Below are 23,958 nucleotides of genomic sequence, written 5' to 3'. Positions count from 1 at the left end.
AACCTGATTTAGCGCAAGATTGGGTCACCACGTTTGCGCATATAGTTCTTCGCAACTTACGATCGGTTTTTGAAACACCACTCGGGAAACTGTTGCATCTTTGATGAAACAACCCTTTGAGATCAATGATTTTCTAATATACTTTCTTTCAACCAGGAGCAAGGAATTCGATAGATGATAACAGCTCTCAGGAAACAAGAGATGATGGACGTATTGCTTTCTGAAATGCTCCATTGGATGATTGGAAGTGCTTAAAACTGCCCCTTCATCTGTTTTTTTTTGTTTGTACCCCAAAACCATCAGAACCACTTATTTACTATGCTTGATGAAATCACCAATCTCTCTCTCTCTCTGTAAAAAAAAAGAATTTTCACTCCTCTTAGTTAATGATGATGCCAAGAATCCTCGATTTGGAGTGAATTTACAGTGAGCATACCGATGTTTATTACAATTTTCATGTTTAAAACGATGGAATTCACTCAGCAACCAATGAAAGTCAGTCTTAATCAAGAAAAATTTATTCACCTCCTCCGATGAGTAAATTATTCACTCGATTTTTTTTTGGAAAAAAAGTGACAATATCTCGAGATTGATTTTTTTTCCGAATCGAAATTGAAATTTATCATTTTTTATTTCGTATGATATAAGAAGAAGATAGCGTGATAATCTATGATACAATCATTTTTAATTTCGTTCCAGGGGTTGGCGGACATGGCGTACGAGTCCCAGCCAAGTTTTGCAGTCATCAGCAATGGGGCCGAGTGCATTCTCCTCTCCAAGAAACTCTATATGGAACATGCCAGTATGCGCATGATCAGTAAATTACGTACTCAGGTAAGCGTGAAATACATGACGAGATGTTCAGTTCATCATATTATTTACCTGTTTTCAAAACACAATCTTTGAATGATTATGAAAAATAATTAGACATATACTGTGAGAGTCGCAAAATAAAATAGACATCCATGGAGGGGGGGGGGGGAGAAAGACTGAGAGTTGATCGACCTAAAAAATATAATTAAATATGTCCGATTGTTACTGCATCAACCAGATCTTAATAACCAAAAGGATATCGACGTGCAGGCCAATATGCAGATTTTATTCATTGAATTGCCTAATTTATGCTTCGAAATCAAGTTCTATGAATAAAGAATGGAAATAATTGAAGGGAACGAACTATTAAAGGAACAAAATCGTAAATAATTTATTTATTTATTAGAACATATTTATTCAGGTACAAAAGATCAGCATAAAACTGTTTTTTATCAATGACTTGATGAAAACATAAAAAAAGCATAAAACATATAGTATACTTCTTTATGATATGCCCCCAGACGCTTTTTTTTGGCGTGAGGGTGCAAAGTGATGGAAATCACTGAACATGCTCTTTCTTCTTGTTCTGTTTATAATGTTTAATATAATGTTATAATAGATAATGTTCAAGGGTCATGTCATGTTGCCCATTCTTAAAACAATTTCATGTATCAAGGGGTGTATTCTCTCTCTTTTCTCTCTATATCTCCTTCAGTACCAGCGGTACCCACCGGAAGAAGAACTCCAGATGGGGTTAGAGGTCAAACTCAAATGGGACCTCTACAAGACCGATACATTGAAAGGGACCCTCAAGGAAAGCAAACTAAGAGACAGAGCATCGAAATTCAGATGATATCAAAATCATTCTATTGTGAATCTAGCATTATGATATACAAAAATATTTGAATAAACATCTTGAGAGCATTATGATGATTAAAAATCTATGTTACTACACATCTAATAGTTAATTGGAATCAAGTATGCAGCATGAGTTAGTTTGTTTGAATATGGAAGTTGACTAAAATAGAATGGAGGGTAGCTTCAAGCTCCTAAGGCATATCATGTCTGCAACTCCAGTGGCCTGTTGCATAAACATGAGAAAACTCTGGTAAAAACTGAAAACTAAGGTTAGTCTGATTTCTGCCATTGAATTTAACACAGGGCAAAAACTCCGGTAAAAATAACCTGAGTTTTCTCAGGTAAAAAGTTTTATGTAACGGGCCCCAGGTAAACCAAATGCAATGGTTTCATATCCACTCTAGATAAAACCATGGTACTCATAAGTGTATCAGCGTTTCTGCCACGTATGTTTCTTCTGATTTGTTGTAAAAGCCAGAGTTCTAAGTAAACGAACGTGATTATTCCATCATAGGAACTGAGATAATTTGTTTCATAAAACTACTTGTACATTACGAATGACTTTTGCGCACGACTGACTCACCCCTTATTCTGTTACACGAGTTTCTCTGAGGAGTTTCTCAATCATAATTTAAAAATCCTCACAGGATTTAATGAATTCTGAGCTTCTTCGGGATTCTTGTGAAAAAAAATGAATTCGAATTGTAAAGATTTTTTTAATTTTTTTTTTTATAAATGTCAAGATTTGTTTAGAATCGAATCCTGACTTCACGTGACTAGTCTCACCAGGGTCCCATTGCATAAAAGTTACCATTATGGGTAACTTTGCCATCCAATGGTAACTTGCATGGAATCCTTGATTCTGATTGGCTGTTGATCAGTGTTACCATGGCAGCTACCTTTGGATGGCAAATTTACCATAATAGTAATTTTTATGCAACGGGGTCCTGGGGCCTTAGACAACGATACCTCCTTTGTAATTACCAAGTATCGGTAATTGGTTCTGTTGGGTATAACTGGGGTTTAAATTTGACGACGTCAAAGGAATAATAATGAATTCTTCATCTTGTGTGTACATAGCTATATTTTTCACAATTTGCAAATAAAATAGATGTTTTCTTATCTAACATGTCTAAATCAAAATGTATAATTTTAGCATGAAATGCATCAAAGTCAGCTTATTTCGATACGTTGGAGAATTGCTCTAAAGTATGAAAATGAACTTATATCTATAGTAGATTGCTACACTAAAGATAAACAAAATGAAAATATAAAAACATTGGAAATCTTCATACGAAACCTAACACTTTATTTACCAGGGGTAAAAGATATATCCACAATTGAAGTGTATATCATGAGAATGATAATACTTTATAAATATATTTATTTGTATATGACTTGTATATGTTATATTGTATAGCATATAACATATCTGATTTGTACTTTATTTGAAAAAAAAGTGTTTGTTTCATGAGAATTAGTGCCAAATTTCAATAAAATGTTTTACCATGTAACTCTCTCTTGAAAGTTTGATGTTTTGCGTTCGAATCGAACGCAATATATTTTCAAATCTATTTACTAAGTCTGTGAATGCGAAATAATACAGCAGAAGCGAGCAGAAGGCAGAAGAAAATAGTGTTTTCATATTATGATAAGGAACACCTTTGTCTTTTTCAAAACAAAAAGTAAAAGCTTGTAACAACAAACAAACAAAACAATTAACCACCATGTTATGCGAAATATCACAAATTTATTCTTAATTTTAATTCCAACATCAAACTCAATCCTTTAATATATTCACATATATTAATATGTCAAGTATGTACAATATATCCAAACTATTACGGTTATGTTATTTGTAAAATGCAGTTTGGATAAATTGCGTGATTTAGATTGGCAAGATTACGCATATTACAAGTTGAATTAACAGAGAAAGGAATCAATAGATATGACGAGCTAAATGGCCCAGTGTAACAACTCACCTATTATAACAATTATTCTAAACATTTATTAGAATCTGAATCCAAAAACATAATCAATTGTCGTTATTTGATATTACATAGTAATGTCCAATACATTTCGTTGCTGGCTGCAAGTCATTTTTATAAATCCAATTAGGAGGCATTTGCAGATTTTACTGTTTACAAAGGCGATAAATCTAATTTTTGATGAACATTTGATGAATGTTTTCAGACCAATGCCTACCAAACCAAAGTGTTAACCAAAGTTTTGAAAGCTGCGTATCTACTACTTGACCATGTTGACCCTTTTCTGCCATCAAAATAGAGAGCGAACTGAGCACAATTTATTGTTAACCTTGTTCAGAATATCCTCAGAATATATTGTCTTTCTGTATTTTGTATCGTGTTTATATAACACCGGTCATTGTACATACAAACCAAAATACGTTGCAGTGAAAACGTTGACGAAAATGCTTCAAATTTTAGCAAAATAGCCATACAAGATAAACAATTTCCTGTTACAAAAAATATCTAATTCAGTGGTAGAATGTAAGCTAACTATGTAACTGCAGATTTTGCCGGTCTCTTAGCAGTTCTACTGTATACATGAAGCATTGCTAAATCACCGATAGACATGTTGGATAAGTTTTGCACTGAGTGATATTCAACAGCAAAGTTTGTTGGCAGTTATATAGCAATTATATTTACGAAGCGTTTAATTCTTTCAAATCAAAAGATTCAACAATGGTGCACGTTTGCTCGTAGTCTAGATCTTGACGTTGGAAGGTATTTGTTCGGAAAACCCTACACTCACATAGTACACACCCTTATGCCAGGTCCTCCGATTTTTCATTCACTCAAATTAATACCAACGCCCAGATCTAGACTAGATCGCTTAAAAAGCCAGAAATTTCCACAGATTTAAATGAGAGCTGTCTCTTTGAGCTTAATTGGCATCTCTGATCTTTGGTCTGATCTTTTCTAGTCAACATCTCTTCGAATTCCTCTTCATGAATCTCTTCATTGATCTTTTCTACGAATTCCCTTTAAGTGAAAGATTCGACAATGGTGCTGGGCCGCTGGAGACGTGGATCGGCCAGTCGTTTCCGCATCTTCTTAAATTTGAGAGCCGTTTCTTTGAGCGTCACATCTCGGTGATCTTTCCAAGTCAATTTCTCCTGAAGGTCCTTCGTCAGGGTGTCCTCGTCAGGATAAGGGCGGAACTAGAAATATGAAAAAGGAAAAAAAGTCTCTTTTCTATCATTCTGTAGCAGCTCACCATGGGCGTAATACAAATAACGCATATAAATTGCAATCAACCTGATATATCAATATAGAGGCTATACATTATGCCATGTATTCTTTTGCGGGCACAACTTTTGTTCTATAATTACCATTCATATAACTTTTCAGCAAAATGTATGTCCTCGCTATCTGTAGGAGAAATACGCTCATAAATTAATACATGCAGTTAGAGTTAGGTTTCCATATCGACTGGAAACTTTGAGAAGTAACTTTAGAAAAAGTACTTTTAAAGAAATATAATTATGTTCATAGAGCAAGTACAATACTTAATTCTTCTCCGTGTGTTTGAGAGTAATATCCGTAAGACAGCGAGGTGTTATTGGGTGTTTATGCAATGAACATGAGTGTGTATCACAGATCTTTGCTTATTTTTGCTTGTGAATCACAATCCTAGCTGGGTATACAATCATTAAAACGTTGTAATTGGAACCTACCACTTGGCCAATGTTCCAGATGGTTTTATCGTTGCAATGTTTCTTGAAGAACTTCTTCTTTACCATGATACATTCGGCTCCATTGCTGACCAAGCTCAAGCACGGATGAGTACCGAATGCCATATCAAGAACACCCTGTAAATACGAATTGATTTGCGATTCTTATATGGGTTCACATAGTTAACACCAGTAGATCAGATTCTCTCATGTCCACTATTCTATCAAAAACAACCAATGAAACTTTCAATACCTTTATCTAATTTTTGTATCACGGAATTTATTTTGTTCCTTCCAATATGCAATGAAATAAATACTCTTCTCATTGTGATTCCTTTTCAACTAGTAGGCTATATATTCAAAACAAGCAGTACCAATAAGCAACTAATATTTCAGTCTTCATTCACTTATTTGCTAGACAACAATTAAGGTTACATAAAAATCGTGTTATTAATGAAACTCCTTTCTCTATCACATCTATCACAATAAATCTATTTACTGATTTTTAGGATGATTGAAATTTAACTGTGAGATTAGCATGAGGTCTTTCTGAGTTTAGTGGGGCTCCAGCCAATTTCTTCATTTTATTTGTTTGTGACTCAAGATTTAAAAAGGAACTGCTACTTACGAAAACTCCTCCTTTTTCTAAGGTATCTATCATTACAAATTTATTGACGGGTTTAGGGTGAGCCTTCATCTGCTCATCCTTGTCATCGTCGTCGCTGTCATAGTCCTCCTCATTTTCGTCTTCTTTTTCAGCAGCACGAGATTCTCCTGATGGGAAAAGAAATTGAAGGTTTTATAAAGTACTATTTAGGGTCATTTACATGTTTCAGAAGAGAATGACACCAAACGCGCATTTTGTCTATTGAATTTTCTCTAAGGGAAATCAGTCTGTTCTCATACAAATGTTGGAACCATTTGACATGGAATTGGTCAACTCAAGAGAAAATTTTACTCATTCCAAATGTTATCTTTTCTCAGGTCAATATCATAATGTACATATCCCTGGTGTAAATCTACATGACCCACTTGGTAGATGAAATAGCTATCCTTCGTGCCTATGGATGTTCTCGAATAAGCATAGCGCTCCAAGCATTGCTATCTTGGTTATGATCCTCTTTAAAAGGTGGAATAGTTCAAGGTACCTTGTTCGTATTGTGTTGCTTCTGTCAGATCAGTCATGCCGCTTTCCTGCGTAACGCTTTCTCGTCCATCAGCAGTGGTCTCCAGCAGCGCACGACTATCCCTCCTCATCGTACCCTCTCGCATCCGGTGCACGCTTTCCCTCCTTGTGAGACTGCTCCTTCGGGAGAGTCCGTCAGACAACCCAGCATTCTTTGGAACATCTCCTTCCGATTGCGCCATGCTATCTCTGCGCGCACCGCGGTTAATGCGAGTACTCGTCGTATTGGAGTCGTCAATCTGTTTAGTGGCGGATACTGGGTGGATTCCGGCAGACCGATGCGTCATAAACGGTCCCTGTTTAGAGTAAAGTAACATGGGTTATTTGCAGTGAAAAATGCCTTGATAAGGATGTGAAAGAGATTAAATAGGGTTTTTAATATGATTTATCCTTTTGCTTTTCGGAACATTTTCATTCACAGTAGGACCGTCTGTTGCCAAAGCTTTGCTACTGATTATGAGCAGAGTGAGAAACAATTATTCTGATGGGCGGTGCCGTTGTTTAAAGCACAATATTGTACAGGCTTTTGAAAAAAAAGGTTTTGTAAGGAATACAATTGTACAATATCTTGGAATCTTAATATCCTTCACCGAGGCAAAAGACAAAATATATTTCAACATTAAAATAATATTACATTATTTGTATAGCGTTTTTCACAAAACATGTCTCTAAGCGCTTAGGGGGAAAATAGAAGGGATTTCAATTATATAAGAACTCCCTAACCAACCTGATGGGAATTTCATAAATCTGTTCGTAAGTTAAGAGCGACCTTGAGAAGGACTAGTGAACCTTTCTCACGCGCTAAACCATCGCTAATGAACATTTTGGTGAGTACAATTTACCACAAGAAAGGATCATCACTTGTTCTTTAAAGGCGCTCTTAACATGCTTAACTTAAGAATAGCTTTATTAAACAGCCCCATGTGAGTATTTCATAAAGCTATTCCTAAGTAACGAACAATATTATGAGCGAATGGTGACCATTTTTTGTGCTAAAACAGATTCTCAATATATTTTGCATCCGAGTCAGCAGATCTTTGTTGATTAACGTATACTCTTTAACCAGAATTTGAATGCAAGGTTTGCTATTTTGTCAAAAGAATCATGAAACGTTCACTGCCATGTTCTTAAAATAGAGAAATGTTGGAGTATCTTGATTAATTAGCGGAAGAAAGGGTCACCAGTCATGCACTATTTACGAACAGTTTTATAATGGTTTTACCCGAACACAAAGTAGAGCATTATTGCACAGTATGTTAATCATAGACCAAAATAGGCTGATTGATAAGATTAATAAGAACGAAATTCCACGAATGACGTCGTCACTAACCTTTGCAAAAGATTGTTTCCGTCCTCCCAAGACAACATCATGCTCTTCTGATTTATTCGCCTGGTGAGACGTCCCAGAGTTATCCAAAGGTTCACCTACCCCCAGCTCATCTTGATCAGCACCTTCAACACAACTATCTCCTTCCGTTCTGGAAGCACCTGGGGCTTCGATGAGGTCACGATCCTTTGACATGTCACCAGGTTTCGACCTCGACGCCTACAAGAGTGTAATAATAAGAAAGAGAGGTTTCTTCAGTTTCCAAGAGAACAAAATGCCCGAAGCCCGGAATCCGTTTAAGAACTGGGTTAGGAGACCTATTCGTGATCCATATTTTCATGAGAAGTGGGAAATTATCTTTCTTTCGATATGAACACTATATTGTCTTAATTAGATGTGAAATGGAGTGACTAGTGTGGAGACAGACATTACCTCAAGAAATCATGAACTGACGACCAAGCCAAGGGAATAACAGATCACCGCAGGCTGTGAAGCTATAAACTTGATCTGGAGGCCATCACTAATAATCATAGTTAAGTATAATTGTGGACGAAGCAGTCGCGCAGAAGTTTTTAATCCCCTACCTTTATACTCACTTTAGGAGAAAAAAAATCGATCATATTGATTTATTTTCTCAAGATTTTGTTTGAAAACATTTTATCATTAAGGTTGTGATGCAAGTTTCATTAAGTTAGAGATAAATTCAGACAAGTGAGTTGATCAAGGGTATATTTCCTGCTGGAAAGATTACATTTTCACATTGTTTGCACATTTTGTGTTATGTTAAAATGTGATGCTCAAATAAAAAGGGAAGATGATTCCACACTCTGAACATCTCGACAGCGTAAACATTCACAGTATATTTACTTCGTGGGTCTCTGTGAGATTCACATTGCTTAATTTGAACAATTCAAAGGATTGCCGATGGATGTTTGGACCCACTGTGAGACAATGTTGTGTCAAGGCCCTGGTAACGATTTTGTTACAGGGGATGCTGGTTCAAATTTGAAAAGCAAAAAAAGGAGGATTTCACGAAAAAAGTAGGTCATTTGGGTAACATTTCTGCCATTTAGCATATCTACCAGATTTCAAAAGGGTGCTGCCTGTGAAGAATAACACCCCAGCACCCCGCTTCCCTGGTCCATGTGTTGTGCTCATTCCAACAGGAAACTACAACAGCCAACTCCACCATGTCCACGACAACAGGCATACATGATGACGGAGGCAAGAGAAACGGCCAAGAATATTTTTGAAAATGTGGGAGCAAGGAGACTTCTTTCACCTGCAAGCTCTCCTGGTGTCTCCGATACATTTCAGCGGCTATAGGGTCCTTCTCTCCCCGGTAATCCTCCGCCATGTTCGGCTCTTGAAAGGGGTCGTCATCGAGAGGTATCTTCAGCAGGTTGGTGGGTTTCTTGATGTAGCGCTTCCATCGGCTGTTCTTGATTGACCTGGCCCGCCTCCTTTGGAGTTCCTTTAACTTCCGTGTTAGCATGTCCTGGTGAGTCTCGGTGGGTGGGGTGAAGTCACGTTTATACCGCGTAGCTGTAGTTTTACAGGAAGACGAATAATGTATGATAACACGATGGTTCTAAATATTGATAGGGCCACAATAAATCTTATCAGCCACTAACAACGGTTGGTTGACAATCATTCAGAAACAAAAAGAGTGAAGTTCATAAAATTTTGATGAAATACAGTGCTTAAGACAGAGTGCGAAGTGAATCCCTCAAAACAATTCAGACGACAACCACACAGTTAACGCCAAATCAGATGAATTATCATTTCAATAATCACACTTAAATTGAACCCCTGTCAAAGAAGGTTTATTCACACTCAATATATCATTTTTTGGAGATAATCGTTTCAATGAATTCTTCAATACAACTCTAATTGCTCTTTTTAAAATCTTTAACAGTTTCTTGAATTTACATACTGGGTTGCATTTTTTGAACACCCACCCCAAAAAGATAATTTTAAGAATAATATGACTTTAGACTTACTAGGTACAAGGCTTTTCTTTCTCTTGATAGGTGGTACTGTCGCAGATAGTCCCGTGTCATTCTGCGTAGGGTCAATCAGCATCTTCAAAACTGAACAGCTTCCCTACATTCGTAAAAACACGATAACGAAGATTGCAACAACATGTCACGACGATTTAAAAAAAACATGGAAAATCAATAATCTTTTATCAAAATAATAATTACTTAGTTTCCTGCGAATTGCGAAATATGCATGATGATCACGATGTATTTTGTATGTGTACATGAAGACGGTGTACGGCGTGCTGAATAAAAAGTAGGCCTACTTATTCAAACCCAGACGGAGAGCAATGTGAAATCATGATTGTTAATTGACAATGGAAGCAGTGCGTAAAGAGATTAGTAATTCATACAAAATAATGTTGAAGGATATTGGGGGAAAATGCTCAATATAAAAGATAATGAAGGTATCATTAAAACCTGCAAACTTTGGGACTCATATAATATAGATATGAGATATTCTACTCGTCTTGGCTTGAAGAAACAGAAAACAATTATAATTATTAGGAGGCCTAATGATTTGGATATATCTTACCGATTTAACGATGATAATCCATTCTGATTTGGTGCTATCTTCGACAATTGTGGTACCATGTCTGGGAAAATAAGGATATAATAAAAAAAAGTGTTGGCCTAACCTAATTCCTTGATGCACAGTGAATAATATAATGCATCGATAATAATCCGACAAAAAAGTTTTATTCTGATTAGATCAATAATCTCACCTCATTAAAATACCAAAATACAAATATAATCATCTTCCCATTTTAAAAATAAAAAGTGTCCTGTTAGAACCTAACGCACATGAATAGCGTACATCATTGTAACTTGGAATTAGAAAATAAACGTCGAATATGAAAGAAAATCTATTATATATCAGTATGATTAAACAAAGACTAAACGAATAGTGCACACACACACATACACACCCTCACACAATAGGTTTGGTTATAATTAATTAATCAAAGATTCTATAACTTTGACTGAAAGGTAATTACATTGGCATCGAAATTTCAAACTTTACTTGTATTGGACGAGTTCTCACAAATAAAAATAAAATCTACAAATATGAAACTTACACAAAATACTGAAATCTGGTTTGCTTGTGATTATTCTTTAAGAGGTGAATGGGCCAGTGTTTAAAGAGGGAGATCGATCTGAAAAAACAAATTAGACACAAAAACTAGATAATTAAATTGATCAAAATACACTGTGCTCACTCCCAACTGTATCTATAGCACGTATGTATATACTACAACAAACTCTTAAATTATATGAAATAAAATCTTCATTACAGAGGCGGACGTGGTAAACCTCGGCAGTATGGGTCAAACAAAAAAAATATGACAACTAAAAGATAATAGCAAAAAATCGTTTCAATCAAAATTGTTTCAAGGGGCACGATGCCCCCCCCCCTCCCTACGCTAGTGCTACATTTTGAAAAGAGGAGAGTTACAATCATCCGATATATACTTTTGCTCATTAATGTAATTATTAAGGCAAGAGCCAGCGCCAAGGTATTTTGGTAACATACATGTAGAGGTGATTTTATTCACATTACAAATCCCCCCCCCAAAAAAAAAAAATAGATACATTATCCAAGCCATTATATCTTCTCCAAAAAATTATCTATCATACATTCGCTTTTAGTCATTTTCGTTTCACATAATAATGACCCCGGCTTACCTCACAAAACTGTGTTCACCAAGATCGCTAAAGTTGTCCAAACCTCCAGCTAAAAATATACGACTGTAGTCCTGAAAAAAAAGAGATGTTGCACTTTTTCGTTGAAAAAAAATCGATGGATGACAAATGTCATAAATCATTATCATTCATTTTGGTTATTTTTCTTCAGATTAAACAGCGTTCTCAATACATACTATTTATGACAGTCTAATAAAACGATGAAGAAAATCAAGAGTACATTACAGCTCTAGGTTTTCTTTTTTTTGAGAGAGAGAGAGAGAGGATTTCAAAATTGATTTTAGACTATCTTAGAGTTCATTTAGAGTTCATATTGAACTACTATTCAAGAGTTATCCTACAAATTGGGTGATTACATATCTGATGAGAAATTTAAAAATCGTATTGTAGAAGGCTGATTTTTTTTCACTTTCAGTCATGTTTGGAAAGTGGTTTTATACACCAAACAAAACGAAATTATGCTTTGAATTTAAAATAATTATATACATGTATATTTTGTCCGGTACCCGTTTTTTTTTCAATCAAGACATTTCTAATGTATACTGTACCGATATCTATCATATTTAGGATCAGATTTTGCTCGGAGCATGTCAGTCATGTATATCAAATTACTATACACAAAGGAGCTGAAATCAAATGTTAGTAATTTGCCATTTTATTAGTGCATATTTCATCATGTTGCAGTATACTTACTTCCGGTGCAAGACACATGAGTTGTAAGGGCTCCTTTGAAATGACGGTATAGACATGTTTGTTCTGATGGGCAATCGCTTGTTCCTAGAAAAAACAAAGAAATTATTGGTGTATCGCATAAAATTGAGTAAACTGATCTTAATCATATAATATTGTAGATTAATCCTGACTCAAATTACAATCGAAACTGACTTCAAATAGACTTCCATTATTTACTATATCTGTGTCTTTTTGTAATTATTTCTCGTTCATGAAATACAAAGGGACCTAACGTTACACAATTAAACGTATTGCAAAGTGTGCCAATCATAACATGGCTAGAAAGAACTAACCTTATAACAGAAATAAGTTTTAAATACACACGAAACAAAGGGTCTTGCCAATAGGAATGTTTGTGAGGCAAGACCCTGAATTTTTATAGTCAACCCGTTAATATGTTGTAAAACAAATGGTACATATGTGACGGGGGTTGTCGGAATACACCCCTCCAAAATTGACAATGACGGTGTAACCGGTATTTTCTTTACTTTTTCCACACAGATATGGGTACTTTTATCGAAAATTTAGGATGGAGTAAAAGTGGGTCCCAAAAAGCTAATAGGCATTCGAAACATTAATCAAATGCCGAAAAATTGTATTAAGTGTACTTCGTACTTTCGTGTTGAAAATAGAAACTTGGCCCAAAAAAATTCAGGTTTCTGATGAACTAAAATGCCAATCAATTACATTATAATATAGGACTCCAAAGATTCAATTAATAGCAAAGTTATGCGGCCATGAGGGGGAAAGCGCAAAAAATACGTGTATTTGTCATTGTTACGACTCAATCCTATTTAAAATATATATATATATTTCCTCTTTTTCCCCCTTCTTTTTTATTAAAAAAAACGTCACTTGCAATCTTGCCCTGCATACAGCGTTACGCATATATTTATTAAATTGTTAATTTCTTACTCCAAACATATCGCCCTTGTTGAGTGATGTTACATGCCTGCCTGGAATGTTGGGATCGCCTTCTAAATGTAAAGCTGAAAGGAAAGAAAAGAATTATATAGAAAAAAAGAAAACGCTGCAGACTTTGTCATTCTTAAACAAGTTTCCCCTTTTCAAGTTTAAAATTTATTTCTTTTCTCAACAATATCATTGAAGCAAATGATTACACATTGAACAAGATGATGACATCAAATACATGTATAATTTTAAAAAAATCATAGACTCTATACACGTGACGTCATAATTACCCCAGCGCCCTCATTTAGAGGCTATAGGAATGCGCGTAAACGAAGTTGTAAGAGATGCGCCAGCTGCATACAAAGTGAACTCATCAACACTTCTCTTCCTCTTTTTTGTTTTCTCAAGCGCATAAAGACTATTTGTTATGAGTTATTCGCTATACAAAACTGACCATTATTATTATTATCATTATCAAGGCAATGGCGTTAGCCTCTAAGATGGCGACGTGTTCACGTCAATGCATAAGGTCCATTGCGAGCGGAAAGAAATACACTGTGACTGTGCATATTTCCATCAATCTCTTCCTGGAAACTTTTTGGAATACCAAATTACTACAACTTGGTCAGATAAATTTATAGAAATCTACCATTTTCCTTCAGAGCGGAAGGCCTATTGACGGGATGGTTCTCATGTCGTATAAATTTCCACTTTTTCTTTATTGTTTTATTGTTTTTTCTTTATAGTTCCACCATTTATCCTAATAAGTAATAATAATAATAATAGCCAATTTTATATAGCGCTTTTTCCAGAATGGCTCAAAGCGCTTTACAGCATATTATTACCCTGGTCATTGGATTCATTTCAATCCCGCATGAAAAGTGCACAATTTCCACTCCCTGGGGAGCATTCCTTGCATTCATCGAAGCCTCATTATGACACTGGTAAATTAAAACATACAATATCTTTCGCACCCTACTGGGTACCCATTTAGCACCTGGGTCGAGAGTGGTAGAGTGTGGATTAATGCATTGCCAAAGGACGCTAGACCGCGGTGGGATTCGAACACACGACCCTCAGTTTACAAGGCGAGAGTCAGAACCACTGCACCTCAAATTATATATATTTTTATAAGCCAATGATATGCGCCAATCGGTAGGTTTTAAACAGCCATCACGATTTCAAACTATATGAAAGGGGGCCATGTTTAAATGGGAATGCGTTCGCTTACCTGATCCACCAAGGATGACATAGAATGCCTGAGGACTCCTGCCATATCGGATGATGACCCGACCTGTAGGGTATTCCTCGTACCAGGAGTTCGATACCAGGCCCCTCTGCATGTCTACTGGATACTGGGTGATACCTTTCATCTGTTGCAGCTCCACCATTACCTACAAATAAAATGATAGTAAATTATTCATAAATAATAACAAAAAGAATAGGTATTTGTATAGCGCCATCTATCTAAATATAATGTATTCCGAGGCGCACTGTGATCATAACCATATATGGACTTTTGCTCGAGCTGCCTTCCAATGCCCAGTGCATTCAAGAAATTAATCCTGCCATTCGACTCGCCTGGGTCGAGCGCAACACAATATGGGTAAATTTCTTGCTGAAGGAAAACGCGCCATGGCTGGGATTCGAACCAACGTCCCTCTGATTGAGAGACGAGAGTTAGAACCACTATAGACGACGATAATAATCCGCCTTCACAAAGCGCTCATCGCAGCGGATCGACAATGCATTCACAATCTTCCCTCCATGGACGTTCCTATACAACCGGGTACTGGGTGGAGAGCGACCAAATGTCATTATCGCCTAGGTGGGATTCAAACACACCCGCGGCCAGAGTCGTTACGCCCACAATGTTGAACAGAATGCCAGATTTTTTAATTTATTTTCTAAATTAAATGAATTTTTTAAATAAAAATTATCCCCATAAAACACATTCTCGACCAAGGACCATATAGCGATATCTGCCGTAACTCTTTGAAGAGGGAAAATCCAGCATCTAGATTTTCAAGCCAGACAGGATGCCCCATTTTTTTCTTCACGAGGGGCAGTGCATTAAACTCCAAGATGAAGAATTAAGACAATTATGGCTTTTCTTATTTTTTTACCTTGACAACTCATGAATTCAACATCATTGTTTTTTCTTGAATGTTACAATAAAACACAATGTCAGGCATTTTCAATACATAATTATAAATAACAGTGATGATAATAATATGCATTAAGAATAAACTTCTACAATAAATTCAACGTATTGATTTTTTTCAGTGTCAAATAAAAACATAAAAAAGAGATTTTCCAAATACACAAAAATAAATCCTCAATGAAACCTAAACGAATTGAAGCCATCAGCACATTATTATTTTTTTTTATTGAGTAGTTTTTTATTGACAACTTCAATTCATATACAAAATAAAATATATATATAACAAATAGAACTTTGATGTCTTTACAGATACCTAGACAACTCATAAATTTAACATAATTTTTTTCATAAATGTTACAATAAAACACAATGTCAGACATCTTCCAATACATAATTATAAATAACATGGATGATAATTATATGCACCAAGAAGAAACTTCTACAGAAAATTCCAACATATTGATTTTTTTCAGTGTCAAATAAAAAAAACATAAGAGAGATTTTCAAATACAAGAATAATAAATCATTAATAAAACCTAAACGAATTGAAGCCATCAGCATAATACTAACTCATTACCTCGGCCTCTTCACCCAAATAAATTCAAAATCAAACACAAACTCAGCCCTGGTCCTTACCCCCCCCCCCCGACCCTCCCTTAAACACCCGCATCCCGTAGGGGATGGGGGCTTTTCATATTCAAGATCGATCACAAATTTGCAAGACAAGGCCGAAGGAAAATAAGAGTTTGAAAATTACCCTTGAAAGTCGTACAATTATTACTTACATGGTGGATGTCTTTTTTGGATCTTTTCTCGGGATCCATGAGCAGGATTCGTTTTGTGTCTTTGGAGATCTTTTGCTAAAAAAAGGAAATAGAGAACTCTTAAGACAAGCCTACTATTTTGAAAATCATTGGAGTTTTTTAAGGGAGGTGTGGTTAGATTTGATTGAGCATATTACATGCTTACTACAGCCACCAACATGATGGCATTGTTGGCAGAAATAATCTGATGTAATTGCTATATGATAAAACTAAACATTTCTTTACTTTCACCATCATTAACGATTTCAAAATCATCAGTTTCCCCCATTATCATTATCGTCATCATCATCGTCATCATCATCATCACCATCATTCTGGTTATCATCATCATCATTATCATTGTCATCATTTGTAAATTTTTAACACAAGTTCGCCATTGATTCAAAATATTTTCTTGTAATTCCCCATGACAGAAGAGGATACTTACTGATTTGAGAGCTTTGTATTCGGTGACGTCATAAAGGAGATCTCCTCGTATCTTGTAATGATCTCCGGCTCGGGCTGCATCGATATCATTGAACAACGACACCATCCGGGCATCGCTCTCTCTATGAAAATAAGATTGAAGTCAAATTGCATTTATATGCTCATCGGAGATATGGTTAGTTTCAAACAAGCAGAATACAGTAGATCTTAACTTGTTTAAAAAAAAGCTATCGTACGAATAAAGTATTGAAGGGGTAATTCGGTGATGTTTAGAGGAATTTCTGATTGCGCTTGTAATTATGGCCTCCTCCCCACTCCAAGAAAAAAATCCACGAACATGAAATAGATAAAAATGAGGGAGAAGGGGGAAGAACTGAATCAAAGTTTTAAATATTATTTATATTTTCTATTATTCATGTTATTAGGACAAATCGTATTACAAAGGCACATTTGAAATATAAGCAAGAAAAAAATGTCACCTGCTGGCGACTTTTTGAAGAAACTTGCACCGAGCGTCATGTTATGCCCCTTTAAAGGACAAGTCCATCCAAACAAAAGTTGGTTTTAATAAACAGAAAAAGACATCAAACAAGCGAAACACTGAAATTTTCATCAAAATCGGATGTAGAATAGGAAATTTATGACATTTCATCCGCATATCACCGAGTTATGCATAGAATTGTTATGTGAAAAATAAGTGAAACTTTAAAAAACTTTATTTTACATCCACTTTTTAATATTTTCAGTGTTATGCATTTTTTCTCTCTCTTTTAATTCAAATCACTTTTTCTGGGGTGGAATTGACCTTTCAACTTTTGAGATTCATTATGCTAGAGCATATTATCTAATGGCTGATGTCATATTAATCTCAATCTGACAGCTATTAATATGACTTAGCAACATTGTATTGGCAAGCATGATTATGATATGATTATGCAATTATTACGTTCTATTTTCCTATGTGAACACCAGGGCTCCGTAACATAAAACTTTGCAATCAATCGCTAAATACCAATGACCAATCAAGATCGTCGTTGCACGTGCAATCTGTTTAAAATACTGACCGGGAACCAATCGGCGCGGTTCTTTCCTACTTGCTTCATCGCAAACCTTTGTGTTACGGCCGGGAGTCCTGGGGCCCGTAACACAAAGCTTAGCAATGATCGTAGAAACACTTTTCTACGATTGATTCCATTGACTACAATACACAATCAATCGTGAAAATCAAGTGTACTATTAATCGCTAACCTTTGTGTTACGGGACCCTGGACATGAAATGGGCATTACTTACTTGTAGATATAGGTTCTGCTAAGTCTCAAGAGGTAAATGATCAGTTTCACCACCGTTCGAAACCGTCCAAGAGTCTTAGGTTCCTGCAAGAAACATTTGAGATAAGGGGATTAATATTGTCATGTCTTTAATCCAAAATTTCGGTTGAGGGAGGGTTAACGAGTTCTAATAATGACAAATATCTTCATAAACCCATTTATAAATGAAAATAAGATCACGTCAGAAGTTACAATCTCAGAACAAGTCAGTCAAAATGACTAGTTAATCAGGTCAGCTGGGTGCAACTGTTAATCTACATGTAGTCATATTTGACTATTTTGTCGTCGTATTTTACTAGAACAGCGTTATTACTAACTAGAATACTAGTGTACATCCGAAATTTTAATTGGGCATATCTCAGTTGCACCCAGCCGACTACTGATCTAGTCAATTTGACTGATTTACTTTAGGAGTGTAAGGTTGGCTTTAGATGGACTCTTCGTTCTTGCATCATGTGATCAATGAAATGCAGCATGTTGAACGGTCGTGAACAGGATGAATATGCCTTCTGCATGCATGAGTTTTGACAACGGAGAACATTTCAAGAAAGTTTCATCAGTTCATATTCAGGAGTAGCTGATCGGCTAATAACAATTTCGCTGTCAAAACCAGAGACAAGACGGGCTTAACCATGTTAATAATTGATCCAAATCCAAATCCATAATTTATTGTTCGAAATAGACATGAAATGAAATAATCCGAAAATTTGCTTTGCCCAATTGATCATGGGCCCGGCAGCCACTGTGCAGCGCCAGATCGACGAGGCTCTATCCCTTTAATTGTTGAACGCCAAACAGGGTAGCAGCAATTAACGTATTTTGGTCTGACGCGGCCGGGTTTGAACCCCGACCTCCCGGTTGTGAGACGGACGCTCTACCAACTGAGCCAGGGAACCAGTGGGGTTTATTTCCATTTCGTCTAATGCCAATTCGTCCAATTGCCAACTTGTCTATCTACAATCATTTGGTCTACCGTCAGTTCGTGTACTCACCACATGGTCTAATCCTACTTTCATTTGGTCCAGTGTCATTCCGACTAATAACCAGTTGGTCCAATGGCCATCTAGTCCGTATACCATGTGGACTTAGTGTTAAATTTTGCAAAATGGATAATAGACCAACTGGTTGTGAGACGAAATGATCATAGACGAATTGGTGATCAGAGGAAGTAATGATTGGACCAAATGGTTGTTAGACGAAATATTGATGGACGTTATGGCATTAGACGAAATGAAAGTAGACCATGTGGTGAGTGGACGATTTGGTAGTAGACGGACTGGCATTTTACCACCAGAGGCGGATTCAGGTAGGGGCACACCCGGCTCGTGCTCCCCTTTGAGAGCCTAGAAATATTTTAGTGGAAAATGTCGTGAATACCCAAGTGAAGACCTTAAGCCTACCATTTTGTTCTTAACAAAATGCCCCCCCCCTTGGAAAATGTTGGATCTGTCCCTGCAAGTATATTCATTTCAATCTTGATCGCGATATGTCAGAAACTGAAAGTGTGATATATATGAAAAAGAATCTGACTAAACCTACTTGTTTCTCCTTCTGATCGTCCTTGTTTTTGTTCGAAGCAGCGCTTCCTTTCCTGATTGGCAAACGACCTGCAAACCCGGCTCGACGTCCCTTCGTCAAAACCTTCTTCCTTCGAACGAAACTCTGCCACTTGCCCATCGTTTCTAGGGCTCGCTTCTTCACGTCTCCTTCGACATCGCCTTGGTCATCATACGCATGGCCGCCGTCGTTGTCTCCATCATCGCCGTTTTCGTTGGCGGCACTTGTAGATTCTTTTGCTGCTTGACTTGTCTCCTCTTCCTTCGTTCGTCGTTTGAATACTTCCTTAGCTTTTGCACGCTGAAAGATTAATATTCGAGGTATCCAGCATTCTTAGTATTCATTGTACAAAACACATTGTAAATGCTTGTGAATGATATACATATTGGGAAGTATACCATAAAGACTAATCTCTCTAGGGTTGCGCCCGGGGGGGGGGGCACTCAGTATATATAATGTGTAGTGGGTATGTGCCGCGGAGGGGACCCCCATTTTTACACTCAAATTTCCGTTCCAAGGCATAGCATTTTTGTCTTATTGAGAAAAAGAACAAAGAAAGCCGCTCCAAGGCATACCATTTTCTTCTTATCGAGAAAAAAGTAAGACAGAAATCCGCTCCAAAGCTTCGCATATTTTTCGTTACGCCGTTCCGGTCGCATTGATCTGCTGCGATTTCGGTGAAAAGCGGCCGCCGACCGCTGTCCGACCATCGTCTCTGTGCGAGCGCACCCGGCGGAGGCCGCGCTAGCTGCATCATGCACGCTTGCCCGTTCCATAGGGGTGCATACGCACGTACTCACTTGCTGGCGATCCGTTCCAAGGACCCCCGTTTTCACAAAATTGTAGTTCCGAAGCCCGTTCCGAGGACCCTCCTTTTTACAATAAGCCCGCTCCGGGGCCCCGTTTTTTGTCTCGCCCGCGGCACACCCCTACCAATTTTTTGGTCGAGTGCCCCCCGGGGGTTGCGCAATGGCACATGACTATAAAACCACCTTTACATCATGGACCTACAATAAACGGGATCGCAGAACGGGAGCACGGGAGTATCTCATGTTTTTCCAATAAAAAACGGATTATTTTTGACATCTTGGACCCGCTATCATCGTTTAACATTTTAACGACTGATTGCATTGACTACAATATACAACTTATCATTAAAATAAAGAGATGAATAATCGCTGACCTTTATGTTACGGGACCCTGTGGTGGTGGGTTTTTTTTTTGCATGGCGGGTAAGCCAACCCCCCCCCCCCCCCTTCAAAACCTTTCCGCATCCCCTACAATACAGTCTGAAAATATGTGTAAGCTGGTAGCTTTCAAATATCAATTCATTGTACAATATAGTTTGATTCAATATTCCAAGCCATTGAACAAAGAAAGAAAGAGGATTAAAGATCCCGATGATGTAAAACGTTGATAGGAAATCAGATTCATTAGTATGAAAATAATTAATGATGCGTGAATAAAAGATTTGCTGACAATCATACTAATTTTATTAGTAAATAAACCCGTGTTGCTTATTTCAATTCTAAGAGCAGATTTGAAGTCGTCTCTTTCGAAAGAACATGTGTAGTTTCAGGATTGTTTATTACTGCATAAGAGGAGCATCAACAAGAAGTCTAATAGATAAAAAGAGGATATAGGCCTACAATTGAATAAGATATCATTGATTCATTTCAGCGTATACAGTAATTTAATTAAGTATCAAGAATAAAACTGAAAATAAGAGGTAAAATAAATTATTTTGAAATTATAGAAATTCATTTGTCAAGAAATAAATAGAGATAGGAACAAGTGGAGTGTGCGTGTGAGAGAGGGGAGAGAGAAGGGGGAGTGGCGGTCTTAGTAAAGAAACAGGTTATGGAAAGCTCACAATAAAATATTGCCATTTTGCATGTGATGTGCATTTCGATCCCATCAATGCAGTCTTTCGTAAAAAAGCACACATATGGCTTGATTGAATTTAAAAAAAAAATGTATTTTTTTACCAAGACGTGTTAAAATATATTTCGCAGATGAACATTATTTGTTTTATCATCTTACTCTTCATGTATTTAGATTTGGACTTCAACTTACTGGTGTACACCGTTATCTTCGAAGGCCACCTTACTCAAATTTACATGATAAAGAATTATTTTGAAGCTTTTCGGTAAAGTAATTGAAATGTAAGATTAAAAGAAGTAAAGTGAACTTCTTCATCAAGGTGTGATACAATAAATAAACGATTCAGTGAAATTGCAATTGCATGAAAATAGGAATTGATGCTCATGATGTGACGTCATAATGACGATGAATGATGATGATGATGAAATATATAGGTGGTGAAACGTTGAAGATTGGCATAGCTTTTACCTTGAGATCTGCCTTTCGCTGCTGTTTGTGAACATTCACTGAATTCGTCTGCGTTTCAATTTCATTTGAAAATAAAATAAAACATTAATAATTTCAACTATGTCGATTATAAGGACTAAGACCCAGGTCAAATAATCTTTGGGGTCTGAGTATTGTCTTTGAAAAAATACTAGATTCTCTTGACAAAAGACAGTAAATTTTGTATATTTTGGTACAAAAAATTATAATTTGAAAGAAATAAAATCATTTTTGAAAATGTAACACAGTAAGAAATATATGCTGACATTTATAACTGATTCCTAACAAATTTGATATCTTATACTTCTTTAATCAAATAGAATCATACCTCATTAAGATGTGTTTCGACGTCGTTCTTTCTTTTCACCGGTCGTTTACTCATCTCCATCATCGCAATCACACTTCTCAGCTTTTGTCTTCTCTTCGACTCGAAGTCATCGACCACGGCGTTCGGCATCGATTTGGAGGCCTGACGGAACTTGGAGACACCGCCCAAGGCAAGGCGTACATGTCGAACTCCCACCGGAGGTGGCCCGGGTCGAACAAGGGCAGGGAGATCCATTGATGATGCCACTCCCGTGGTCGTCGTCGTTGTCTTCATTGACGGGATCATCGCCTTTCTTTGTTTTGTTCCGCGGTGTCTAAATCGACCGCGGGGCAATTCCGCCGCCATCATGGTATTAGTCTTGCAATTTCCGTGCTGGGAAGTACACAGACATTGAAAAGAATTCGTGAATTGCAGAATATAACAATAAGTACTAGATCAAGAATACTTGGAAAAAAAACGATTTACCATTTCTGATTTGAGCTTGAACTATAAAAGAAATATGTGAAAGTAAATTGGGAATCTAATAGTACAACACACGTTACAAAATTATGTACAAGACAGTATATGGCAACCGACGTAAACGAATTTTAAGTGACATTTACCATGTAATTGGCAACGAATAAAGAGAATTTAGCATTTGGCTGTCTGTTAAACGGCGTATAAAAGGGATACCTTACGCCAACAGAACTATTGAATCCCACTTCAGAACGCTATAGTTACGGCGACCATGGCGGAGTAGGGGCCGAAGAAGAACAAAACCACTTTCAATGGCTTATAATAACCCGGGTGCGTTGGCAGTGTTGCTAGGTCAGTATATACATAAATTATATTTTGTTAGGCATACCTGAAGCCCCCATTACCATAAAACATCACCCAAACATGTATACTCACTACTAACATGAATAAGTCAATATCAAATTATGGCTATAAATAGCTCCATGCTCAAATCAAGAATAATTTCCCTGAACATATTCACTGTCAAATTCCTTTTGTTAAAAAATTGTGTATTATGTGGGCAAAAATGGACAAGGTAAAAGCTTTGAAAAATCACACAATCATTTAGTTTTAAGACAAAAATGCCGAACAAACTGACCGATCCAGTATCAATTGCTTACCTCGTACACATGAACTTTCCTCTAATGCTTCGTTCCTTGAATGATGACACTTATACTCTGCTTTGTGCATCCATTCTTTGTAGTTAATACCAGACATCAAAATATTTTCCAATGTTTTCATAAAACATGGATGCGTTGAGACAAATTTCTGAACCCCAATGTACTATTCCATATCTGATAAAACGGTTATAGGATACACTGCTATACCAACCAATACACGAGTTTTGTATTGGTTACATTATCTCGTTGTCTATCTTTAGTGCAACCTTATCAAAAGATTCTTTTACACCGTGAATTAGAGAAGTACATGCTTGTATTCTATTGTATTCTTGCCATAATATCGATACACTGTAGAAGAATCGATAATCGCTTTATGTGTTTAGACAATACCTGGTCGATTTCCACCCCAGTTTTTTGTTTGAACGCGAAAAGTCAATGAAAGGGCTGCCCCCACGCCTTTGTTGGCGCTGTTTTAGTTGTTTTCCCACTTACTGTGAACAAGAAAAACATAGGCCAGAGACTGGATAAGGCAAGCAACTCTCTAATTTTCCACTTTTTCACTCTCACTGTAATT

At 36.7% G+C, this 23,958-nt stretch overlaps 2 protein-coding genes across 3 annotated transcripts in view; one reads left to right on the top strand and one right to left on the bottom strand.

Annotated features, from left to right (window-relative positions):
- Window positions 1-3,374, top strand: part of LOC121411909 — a 39,168-nt gene extending 35,794 nt beyond the window's left edge. Inside the window, exons 17-18 of the mRNA XM_041604800.1 lie at window positions 700-834; window positions 1,529-3,374. Of these exons, the coding sequence (XP_041460734.1) occupies window positions 700-834; window positions 1,529-1,666 (273 nt within the window). The 3' untranslated portion in view covers window positions 1,667-3,374. The remainder of the gene's footprint in view (window positions 1-699; window positions 835-1,528) is intronic.
- Window positions 3,375-3,884: 510 nt separating this feature from the next.
- Window positions 3,885-23,670, bottom strand: LOC121411908. 2 transcript variants are annotated; one of them, XM_041604799.1, is made up of 20 exons: window positions 23,385-23,670; window positions 22,270-22,641; window positions 21,924-21,971; window positions 19,554-19,871; window positions 17,977-18,059; window positions 16,687-16,807; window positions 16,221-16,295; window positions 14,503-14,665; window positions 13,275-13,348; window positions 12,321-12,404; window positions 11,610-11,680; window positions 11,003-11,080; window positions 10,459-10,519; window positions 9,885-9,987; window positions 9,164-9,426; window positions 7,885-8,100; window positions 6,517-6,850; window positions 5,997-6,142; window positions 5,372-5,506; window positions 3,885-4,855 (listed from the first exon to the last, which is right to left on the bottom strand). In XM_041604799.1, the coding sequence occupies exons 2-20, from the start codon at window positions 22,615-22,617 to the stop codon at window positions 4,679-4,681; spliced, it is 2,898 nt and encodes a 965-aa protein (XP_041460733.1). In that variant the 5' UTR covers window positions 22,618-22,641; window positions 23,385-23,670; the 3' UTR covers window positions 3,885-4,678. The 2 variants fall into 2 exon arrangements, with proteins under 2 accessions (XP_041460733.1, XP_041460732.1); XM_041604798.1 differs by lacking the exon at window positions 21,924-21,971 and having other exon boundaries at window positions 3,886-4,855; window positions 23,385-23,667.
- Window positions 23,671-23,958: the final 288 nt, after the last annotated feature.

This window comes from Lytechinus variegatus, chromosome 3 (genome assembly GCF_018143015.1).
Source record: "Lytechinus variegatus isolate NC3 chromosome 3, Lvar_3.0, whole genome shotgun sequence".
Taxonomy (NCBI): domain Eukaryota; kingdom Metazoa; phylum Echinodermata; class Echinoidea; order Temnopleuroida; family Toxopneustidae; genus Lytechinus; species Lytechinus variegatus.
This window is presented reverse-complemented; position numbering and strand designations above follow the sequence as displayed.

What these genes read in the sequence shown, in the direction of transcription:
- LOC121411908 (XM_041604799.1), bottom strand. Translation starts at nt 22,617, where the DNA reads ATGATGGCGGCGGAATTGCCCCGCGGTCGATTTAGACACCGCGGAACA. An exon ending in AATACAAAGCTCTCAAATCA is followed by an intron (nt 16,296 to 16,686) that starts GTAAGTATCCTC and finishes TCCTTTTTTTAG; the next exon opens with CAAAAGATCTCCAAAGACAC. An exon ending in GGAAACAATCTTTTGCAAAG is followed by an intron (nt 6,851 to 7,884) that starts GTTAGTGACGAC and finishes TACTCTAAACAG; the next exon opens with GGACCGTTTATGACGCATCG.